Here is an 11,422-nt window from a genome sequence, read left to right as displayed (position 1 = left end):
CCCAATGGGCCTGCATTGCTCACCTGGTATTAATCTCACACTTGTAATCTTAAAAGTGGACTAAAATACAGCTACAGGCAGAATATCAGTGTTTGATTCATAAGAACCTATTAAAAGATTTAAACATATGACGCCTGTGACCTTGAATGTCGAATAAGGACATTAGGTTGAAAGTGGGTCAAGGTAATTCATTTGAACAAACTTGGTAGTCCTTCATCCAAGCATGCTACTGGCCAAATATCAGTACCCTGAGCCTTTTGGTAATTGTGAAGAAAAGATTTTAAGACATTTGACCCCTGTGACCTTGAAATTTGGTCAAGGTCATTCATTTGAACACACTTGGAAGCCCTTCATCCCAGAATGCTATAGGCCCAATATCAGTACCCTGGGCCTTTCATTTATTCAGAAGTTGTTAATGAAGATTTTAAGACAATTGACTTATGTGACCTTGAAAGCGCGTCAAGGTCATTTATTTGAACAAACTTGGTAGCCCTCCATCCCAGCATGCTACATGCCCAATATCAGTACCCTGGGCCTTTCGGTTATTGAGAAGAAGTTGTTTGATGATTTTTAGACATTTGACCCCTGTGACCTTGAAAGTGGGTCAAGGTCATTCATTTGAACAAACTTTGTAGCCCTTCAACCCAACATGCTACAGGCCCAATATCAGTACCCTTGGCCTTTTGGTTATTGAAAAGAAGTTGTGTAAAGTAAAATATTGACGCCGGATGGCAGATGGACAGACGGACATCGGACGCCACACCATGGCATAAGCTCACCTGGCCCAAAGGGCCATATGAGCTTAAAATGTGTGTATTTTCAGAGGGGCCTATAGATGGAGCAGAACAAGCCGAAAAGATTATTATAACTACCTCCCGATTTGAATAATAAGCTTTCTTTGCACAAGGAAAGGGTATGTTGATAGAAAGACGTACCTCCATGTGCAGGAGACCGGATAAGCTGGTGCTTGCCTCTTTGTGATAGCGCGGATATGATGCCGACTTTATAGTGCTATCTCACTGAAATACCATGCCGAAGCTTCTTTTTTTTTTACACAAATGTGAAGCTCAAATAGCCCACTTCATCATGTTTATACCAATTTTAGTACAGTTTTATATTTATAATTGTTTTACATATCATTATACAGGGGTTAGCAATTTAACAAAAATATCACCCATGGCCACCACCCTCTAATGTATACTGCTACCTTACATTGGGTAATATGCAAAAAAACCATGACATGGGTATTTTCACTGGATAACACAGTACATTATGTGCTTAGGACCTTTCCATCCATGAAGAGAATTTGATTCCAGCATATCTTGGTCTGTAGAAGTAGAATGTTCAAATTTTAGCCAATTTGACCCCTTCTGGGCCAAACCCTTAGGCTCCAGGGGGAGAGTCAGGGTATTAATGTTCATAATATAAAGCTGCAATCACATGATAATTCAAACCAACTTCAAGCAAAATATACCTAAGAGTGTTATTTCTCTATACAAACTTAGAAAACATTGGTCCCATCTCTCAGGCCCATGAGTGGTTGTATGCATATAATTCACACAATTATAGCCTTGTCCCTCAGGCCCCTGGTTGGTTATTTGCATATAATTCAATTTTTTTGCCCCGTTCCTCAAACCCTTGGAGGGTTGTTACCATATAATTCACACTTTTGGCCCTGTCCCTCAGGCCCCTGGTTGGTTGTTTGCATGTAATTCACACTATTCTTCCCTTCCCTCAGGCCCCTGGTTGGTTGTATGCATATAATTCACACTTTTGGCCCCGTCCCTCAGGCCCCTGGTTGGTTGTATGCATATAATTCACACTTCTGGCCCCGTCCCTCAGGCCCCTGGTTGGTTGTATTCATATCATTCACACTTTTGGTCCCCTCCCTCAGGCCCCTTGGGGGTTGTATCCATATAATTCACAATTTTGGTTCAGGCTTTGACCATTGAACATTGGTCTTAATCTTGAATACAGATGAAGATCATACATTTAATAAACTTGATAGCCCTTCATCCCTGCATGTAACTGGCCATAGATCATTGTCCTTGGCTGTTTTTAAAAAGATTTTTTAAAAATTGACACATGTGACCTTGAATATTGGTGAAGTTCATTCATTTGAACAAACTTTGTAGCCCCTCACCCCTGCATTCTTCAGGTTAAATATAATCACCCTAGGTCAATTAGTTACAGACCCTGCACCACATCATCATCTCACTAGGCCCTTCAGGCCAGGTGAGCTAAAAATAAGAAACCCAAAGTTTTAGAAAATAGATTTATTATCAAAATGATTAGATGTTGATAACTTACAGAACGAAATAAAACACAATGTTTATCAAATATGTAATCATACATTAAATGTTAGTACAGCCTAATCTTTACCACACATTCTCCTAGGTGTTTTGGATAATTGTCCTTGATATTGCCGAAAAAAATTACTTCTGTATTGTGTATAGAGACTATATTTACTTTTTTCATTTCTGAATAACTATTTTTGTTTCCCTAAACTGGGATTTAAAAAAAAATATCCTTTGATCAAATTCCTAAGAAAACTCTAAACCTCATTATAACAAATTCAGTTATCATTCAAATAAGGAGGAAACTCCCTGAAAACTATCATTATTGTCATCATTGTACAATGTACATAAAATATTCAATGGTCTCTTTCTAAGCATAATTTAATAAATAAAAAAAAAAAGTTTCTTAAACAAATTCTTTGCAAATATAAATGTAATTTGTACAAACCAATCAATCTTGACTATACAAATGTTAATGTTTTTAAAAAACGGATTCAACCTTTATTACTCCATGACCAATGTTTGTTCCTAAACTCAATCAATTAGTATATAAATGATATGGTGTACAACTTATACTAATAACAATATTTAAATGTAGTATACAGGTTTTAGGAAAACAGTGTAATGGTGGAGATATGGTACACTTAAATTGTAATGGATTACACACTTTCCTCTTGTTCCTCATCAAGTTTCTTCCTGATCAATCTATAATATTAGTTACCCTTTAATAGCTTTTTGGAAACACATTGGGATAATTTTCATATGCTAATCATCCAGTTAGTCTTTTCTGACAAAATAAGAGTCTTTTTGGGAAAAAATCTCCCCCTTAATCAATGATGATTGCCTAACATTTGTATCTCAAGTACTCTTGCTACAAAGCCTCGTGTCCCCTGAAAGTTTAAATTGGCAAACTCAAAATAATTATTACTTTAATTACAACCCATTCCACATTGATGTACCAAATCTATATCCACAGAAATTAAGAATATTGACAACCTGATTATACAGCAGTGAGATATAATTTGGTGATTCCATACTGGGATAGCTGGCCTCCAACGTCAGTTCACTTGTTTTTTGCAACAGCATCCGTAATTTTCTTAATATCGGCTCCGACAACTTCTTCAACCTTAATAGAAAAAAACAACTTAAAAAAGACACCCAGTTAAGTTTAACCTTTTTATACCTCTATAGTATAGATCTATGTTCCTTTATAATATATTCAAAACATTTACATTTCCAGTAAACACTATCTCACTCATTAAGTAACAAAACTACCACAGGGGCAGAACTACTATATGTAAACGATTCTATGCACATATTATCTTCAACTTGGCCTTTGTCTTGGTATAATAAACAGACCAAGTTTCATCAGAATTAGGGCTCAGGATGATTTTATTAATCAATCAACTGTTTCTTTTTTTTGTTTTTTTCCCCCATCTACATTCTGACAATGTATTATAGGTGTTAATTTTAACACTGGATTTACATTCAATTTAGGCAAACATCTAATTCAGTTTCTTCAGATGAAAAAGCAAGGTTCACATAGAAAAACATCAACAATATCTCACAAATGACATTTAGCAATAAGCTTCATGAATTTCGCTTTGGCCAGTTCAGTTAACAAGGTATTAACTGTTGGACAATACATGATTCTTCATGATAAACCTGAAATATTAAGTAACCTTTACATATGATATTGATTCTTAAAAAAACAAGAGACCCAAAGGGTCTGTATTGCTCACCTGGATATGTTAGCAAAATTGAATTTGAAATAGCCAGATGTTGCTGGTAGTTTACACGTATTAATGGTAAGTTAGGGGTTATATTAATATGCAATTGGACAAAATCCTGTCAAGAATTTGCTATGTTTCCCCTATTGGGCCCCACACCTCTGCCCCCTGGGGAGTCAGACCCACCGTTGGTACAAAATTAGGTCACCTTCACCGAAGGATGCTTTAGACCAAATATGGACATAATCCTGTCATTCCTACAGAAGAAGAAGGATTTTAAAGCTATTTTTCTATTTCCCCCTACCCTTCTGCCCTCAGGGGGTACGAACCCATCATTTATACTATAAATGAGTATGTGGTTGTGCAGTGCTAAAATTGTTGAATGTTTACTGTTAGCGCCGAAATGGCAGCTCCGGCTATATGCTCCCCAGGGAGTTGAGAAAGGTATTGGCAGGTTGCAAAGGCCCTATAACCACAGATAATAATTTGTGAATTGCTTTGAGATGACCTACGAACTAGGTTGTGATAAAGCGGTATATAAGAACCTCAAATTGTTATTATTATTATTAATATACAAAATTGATTTCCTTTCCAAATAGGATGCTACTGTTCAAATTTGGTCAAAATACCTTCATCCCAACGAAAGAAGAATATCAAAGCAATTTCTCTATATCCCTTATTTGGCCCCGCTTCTGTCCCAAGGGAGGTCAGATGCACAGTTTATACACAATTGGTTCCCCTTCACCCAAGGGTGCTTCATATTGCTGTCAGAAGATCAGGATTTTGAAGAATTTGCTATGATTCCCCTATTGGGCCCCACCTCTCTGCCCCCAGGGGGACCACACTCACTGTTTATAAAAAATTGAGTCCCGTTGGCGCAAGGAAGCTCCAGACTAAATTGGGATAAAATCCCTTAATCCCTACGGTAGAAGAAGGATTTTAACGGTTTTACCTCTATTGCCCCTATTGGGCCCTGCCTCTCTGCCCCCACCGTTTATACATAATTGAGTCCCCTTGGCCTAATGATGCTCCAGACTATATTCAGTCTAAATCTACTTGGCCGTTCAGGACTAGAACCGTTTTAAAGGAAAATTTGACGGACAGACAGACGACGGATGCTGCCATATGAAAAAAGCTCACCATGGTCCTTTGGATCAGGCGAGCTAAAAAACATACCTTCTTTTTCCCTTTATAAAACTGAAATGTTGGCATGGCAGAAATTTTGCAAGATTCAGCTACCTCCTGAAACAAAAGCATGTGTGATTAAACCAAACCATCCAATTTTTTTCAGATATATGGAAATAAACAATATTTTTTTAACAAGAGGTCCAGCAATCATAAAATATTTGTATGCTCTTGGCCAAATACCATTGCCCTAGGGTTAATGGTTAGGGTTATTGGTCATTCAAAAGATTTGTATCACATTTGATTGTGACTCTCATGACCTTGAGAATAGGTTCAAGGACACTCATTTGAGGAAACTGTATAGCACTCCATCCCTGCATGCTGGTCAAATTTCATCACCCTTGGCCTCTTTTTATTTTTAGATCAAGTCATTTTTTATTTATTTTTACATATTTGACCCTTGTTACAGTGAAAGTAAATCAAGGTAATTTATTTTAGGAAACTTTATTGTTCTCTTTCCGAGGTTTGTTCTGGCCAATTATCATACACCTAGGTCCTCCAGTCTGGATCGAGTCATAAACAGTAAATCCACCTTTGGTAACGTTTTTATCAAACTTTCATACTGCTGTGTATTGCATTGTTCTTTCAAAGTAACATTGGTATGGACCTATTTAGTATTTACTAACAAAGCACATAGGTATAACAACGGGAACCTACATTTGAAATTTGAGAAAGCTCAGTCAAGCCCTTACTCAAAAATAAGTGATAACAAACTGGAACTATCGAAATCTATGATGGCTGGAAGCCATTTTGTTTTTCTTACCAGCCTCAAAATGAAACATGCACAACTTCGGCCCAATAAAAACATCATATGAAAATTGAGGAAGATGTGTGAAGTATTTCTTAAGAATTTACTTGACCAATCAAAATTCAAGATGGTTGCCTTGTCTTTCCAATCAGTATCAAAATGTAATACGCCCAACAAATGACCAAAGGCAAAGGGAACCTTAATGTGAAATTTCAGGAAGATTCCTCCAGAGTCTTCTGAAAACAGTGCTAACAAACTTTAACTTTTAAATTTCAGGATTGTCGTCTGTTGGCTACTATATCTTGTTTTTTCATCAGTCCCACAGTCAACAAAACGCTGTTGGTAAAGTTGAAGTTTATTCACAGGATCTCAAGGTGTTAGTTGTGGTCTGTGTCAGTCTATTCTTCCTCGATCCGTCTCGCTCTGCCCTATCTTACTGTACCGCATCGTATTTATCCCAAATATCCACGTAACCCCATGTTCCAAATAAGCCGAGGTGTATCTCATTGTCTGTCCATTACCCTTAAGCTATACTCTAATTTTCAGTTTGTGCAGATAGGCAGCTTTGTTTTTGTATCCAACATCTACCTAACCCCATGCACTAAATCAGCCGAGATGGATTTCTGTTCATTATGCCTGAAACCCATCATCTATATACATGCCTGAGGGGTCACTGTCCGTTAGTTGATTGCTACATAGCCATGCCCTAATTACCGACATGTGTACAGTTAAACAATTTGGCCAATATGTACTAGAGAACCAATTCATACAGCACTTCTGACAAGACCATTGTACCACATTCATCCCTATTATCAAAAAGTCAAAGAATGAGTTCATCCTATGTTATTTAATTATCATGTCAACATGTTTTGTATAAGTCCCGTAGGGCCTACTTTGTTACATCAGTCCCCAAATTCAGTATGCCTTACTACATACAGACCATTGCTTGGGAAATTATAGTTATGAAATTTCAGAAAGATCCATCATGCAGTTTCTGAGAAAATATATTCATAAGCTTTCAACTACCAAAATTCAAGATGGTTGCCGGTCAGCCATCTTGGTTTTCCAATCAGGACCCATTTATTCAATATGCACTTCTAAGGACATGTGGAATCTAAATGCAAAATTTGGGAAAGATACCAGTATCTCCCGTAAATTCTGAGAACTCTCACAATTTTAGAAGCCAGTCTGTCAGCCATCTTACGTCCGTAAATGACCTTAACTGTAAATAGGACATTAAACAAAATAAAAACCAAAAATGTCAGCCATCTCGGTTTCCCTGTCGGTCCTAAAATTGATTATGCTTTACAATAGATCAAGGGGAACCTACATATGAAGTTTGAAAAAGATCCCTCCAGTAGTTTCTGAAAGGCTCAAGTGACCTTCTGAAAGGCTCAAGTGACCTAAAAATGATAATGAAATAATGACTTGGTCCTAGTTGAAATGACAATCTGACATATTGTCTCCAGCATGTATACATGCAATGGGCCTCTTGTCCCTGATGTTATAGCTAAAATACTTTGGAAATATTCCGTACAGCTACTTACCACATTTTTTTTTCAATATTCTTGAAGTATCAATAATGCTCTGGAAAAAACCAAGAGGCCCTAAGGGCCTGTATCGCTCACCTTGATATTTGAGCACTCAATGCCAGGTACTTACTGGACAACTACTATTGCCCTGAACCTCCTGGTTATTCAAAAGGAGTTATTTAAATATTTTTTTATATAACTTTTAAAGTACATTACTGTAGATCAAGGTGATTTATTTGGGGAAAGCTAAAAGCACACCGTCCCAGATACCTACTGGCCAAGTATCATCGCCATATGTGTCTCAGTTATTCAGAAGAAATCGTTCAAAAGTTTAAACATATTTGACCCATGTGACCTTCAACATATGTCAAGGTCATCCAGTTTACGCAACTTCACAGCACTACATCCAAGGTAACTACTGGCAAAGCATCATCACTCTGGGCCCCCTGAGTATTCAGAAGATGTTGTTTTAAAGATTTTTTACAAAGTTGACCCCTATGACCTTGAAATTAAGTCATTAATTTGAGGAAACTTTTTAGCACTCCATCCTAGGTACCTACTGGCCAAATATCCTTGCTCTAGGCATTTTGGTGAATTTCTGGGGACAGAGTCTCTTTATTTTCGGGACAATTCCTAAATATCGCCAGTCACGTCTGAGCAGCCAGCAAGTACACACGGTTTTAAGATCTCGGAACCGATAACCAGGTTGGAGCATGATTCCTTTCCTATTTTTCCTAGGGAAAGAGCCTAATGTCATAAATAACCAACTATCCAGCTGTTTTTAGAAGGGATTTCCCTGTAATTGCTATATTGTAAAGTGATGTCAAAGTCGTATAAATGTAGGTCAATGTTTACATTAGAAATAGTAACAAACTTCAGTTAGATATTATTCATATTGTTTGAATTGAAAGAAATAAGGCTTCTTGTTTAGTATGTATATGTCAGATTTACGTTGTAAGTCAGTGTAATAGTGAAACTCAACTATATTGGAACCATCTGTACAGAACAAGGGCGAGATACGTTGATATTGACTTGTATTAATCTTGCAACTGTCATACTTATATGGCTCCAGTACTCCTATGTATATAAATATATCTTATCAAGCTGTTTATTTGGCATTTGTTCACTGTCACTGAGTGGGTCCAAAGTAGTGTTTAATTTAGAGTTGCCTTGCTGACCAGAGGCTGAAGAGACCCCATTGAACAGGGGCCTTGATAGACATAGACCATGTTACATACAAACAGTGAATCGCTCCTTTATACACAGGGTGCTGTAAGATTCTGCACAAGCCATATATGTATATTCACAAGCCTGATACAGTGGGATGGTTACATTGTATGTTATTTATTGGCATTATGGGAAATAAGCATTAATACAGTCAGTGTATTCGATTTTCTAAAAATTGTGTCTTATATACAACATACACTGATGGCATGTTTAATGTAATGTAACAAAAAGTGAAGAAAAGTAATTAAGAAATAATATGAGTAGCAGCTAGCATTGAATGTAACAAATAAACCGTATGAAATCAACAAAAGGATTAACTGTTAATTGCAAGCATTAACTTGAACGAACAACTTAGTCTCTGTTTGCGTTTTCAAAGCATAAACTATCTGACTCTTGGTCAGTGTAGCATGTCAAACACCCCTCTTACTGCTATAAATACTCTCCTGATCCTGTTTAATCTACATACATTCATATAGACTAGTATTGTCAGGAAATATTTGGTGTTAGGCAAGGAGATGCACTTTGGTCCTTGTACTCTAAATCACAGGAAAATGTGTTTTTAAGTAGAAAGGCATTGTGGGATAATTATGAAACTTTCACAAATTAAATATCATCATATAACTAAACTCTATGCAATGTTACATGCTTATCCCCAAATGTCTTTTATGTACAATCAGCGGATAAACATTGGAAATAGGCAGAACATTTGATAAAACAATGAAATCGGTTAACTTTAACGATTAAAGCAGATACTTTCCTTGAGGCTAGGAGACTGAAAATTACCAGCAAATCAAACTTCATATATTAAATCAATCATTTTACAGTAGTTGTGGTGGCAATTGCCATTTTTGATTTGTAAGTTAACTTTGATAAGTAAAAAAAACAAATCAGGACCTGGAACTCACTTCAGCCACAGGTGTTGAGCAAATATTATATGATGTATATATTATACAATACTAACAATTGATATCTTATACTTATAGCATATAAAGGGTGTCATGCACCTTTGAATTCACTTAACCCTTAGGCTGCTACATTGATTTCTATGTAAAGGGATGCCACTGTCGAATTAATTATTGAAATATAAATTAATTAATTTAATTTTTCAAATGCGCATTACTTAAAAAATATTTGTTATATGTGAATAAAAGTTATAGGAAAATTGTTCGTTATTGTTTCTAGTTTATATTAACGTTTTCGATTCTAAAGTTGCTTCAGTATTTACCTGTACAGGTGTTAATAAAGGTAAGAAAAGGTGAAACTTTTAATTTATCGGATTTAAGCACCAGAAAGATCATTTTAAAATTATTTTGTCAGCAAATGTGATTGGAAAATGATAACAGAGATAATAAACTTCATTTATGACATAAGACGCTGTACATTTACGCGGAGATTCTCATGTAAAAAGGTCAGGTTTTTCATCAAGAATTGCATGCGATTTGCAACAGGTTTCAGGTCGTTATTCAATATATTTATTGTCACAGTCGGCATATAGATACATCTTATCTACGGTCTAGTTTATGATTAAATCATCGATAAATAGTTTGAAGAAATCAATCGGCTCAAAACGTATTAGTCCGAATTATTCTGACGTTTTATTGACTTTTTTCATATCGGTCTGTCGTCGATTAACGTCAGAACTCCGGCCCTCTATAATATGCGGGAAATATGCGACCCACGCCCGGAGCGCACTTCAAACTGATATTTTAGAAACAAATCGTCACTTTCACACACATGTCGCACATGGATCGAAAGATCTATTCTTTATGCACAAGATGAACATACATAACATGCCTCAAACAACTAATACAATCACTAAAACATTTTTTTCAAACTTACTCTGTTTAACTCTAGTTTTTTGATAGCCCCGCCTTCCAATGCCACGTGACTAAAATCTCGCCGGCCTTCGTCATAACGTTGGAAAATACCTTCGGTAACGCGAGATCTAGCGAGATCTCTTCAAGTCATGTGACATTTCTCATGGCCTAATTTCCATAAAAAACATTGGTTGGTATAGAAAACGTTGGAAAAAACTTTTCGTAATGATCTTTGAAACATGTTATTGATACCACCAAAAAAGGGCCTTATAGACACCCTTCCTTTTGTTTTGACTGGGCGAAAATATGCCGATATATAGTATTACTTATATATTTCTAAATACTATGATTATATCACCAAAGTTGAACATTCTGTAAAAGACAATCCCAAATGTTTTTGGGGAATTGTGAAAGGAAAGCGGAAGGAGGGGACTGTCCCGGACTCGGTTTCAGACTGTTCATCGTCGTCTTCCAACAATGTTGAATCTGCAGACATGTTTAACTCTTTCTTCAAAAGTGTGTTCTGTATGGACGACGATTGTGATCTTCCTCAAATAAATGTAAAAAATAAATTTGACTGCCCGCTAAGCACAATTGTATTGAATTGCACTGATGTTCAGAAGGCACTTACACAAATAGATGTAAAACAAGGTTACCGCGAGCGGTATATAATACGCCCGCCACACATTGAATGAGCAGTTGTTTGTATGATTGAAATATATGAAGTATTTGTGAGTAATTGATATTAAAAGAGAAATCATTCAACATAACTGGTAGATCAATGAGTGCAATACAACATCATGGAACGCATGCATCGCATTAATGAAACCAAGGGGAATAACTCCAATAATTACGGTCGGATAATGGCGGTTATCGAACTTGTCCG

General features: G+C 36.5%; 1 protein-coding gene across 1 annotated transcript in view; it reads right to left on the bottom strand.

Moving 5' to 3' along the window:
* Positions 1 to 2,525: 2,525 nt before the first annotated feature.
* LOC110456609 (thioredoxin-2-like) overlaps positions 2,526 to 11,422 on the bottom strand; it is a 15,291-nt gene continuing 6,394 nt past the window's right edge. Inside the window, exons 4-5 of the mRNA XM_021507443.1 lie at positions 5,204 to 5,269; positions 2,526 to 3,423 (exon numbers count right to left, since the gene is read on the bottom strand). Coding sequence (XP_021363118.1) covers positions 3,361 to 3,423; positions 5,204 to 5,269 — 129 coding nt within the window. The 3' untranslated portion in view covers positions 2,526 to 3,360. The remainder of the gene's footprint in view (positions 3,424 to 5,203; positions 5,270 to 11,422) is intronic.

Source organism: Mizuhopecten yessoensis, unplaced genomic scaffold (genome assembly GCF_002113885.1).
Source record: "Mizuhopecten yessoensis strain PY_sf001 unplaced genomic scaffold, ASM211388v2 scaffold8811, whole genome shotgun sequence".
Classification (NCBI taxonomy): Eukaryota; Metazoa; Mollusca; class Bivalvia; order Pectinida; family Pectinidae; genus Mizuhopecten; species Mizuhopecten yessoensis.
The sequence above is the reverse complement of the archived record's forward strand: the minus strand, read 5'-3'. Positions and strand labels throughout refer to the sequence as shown.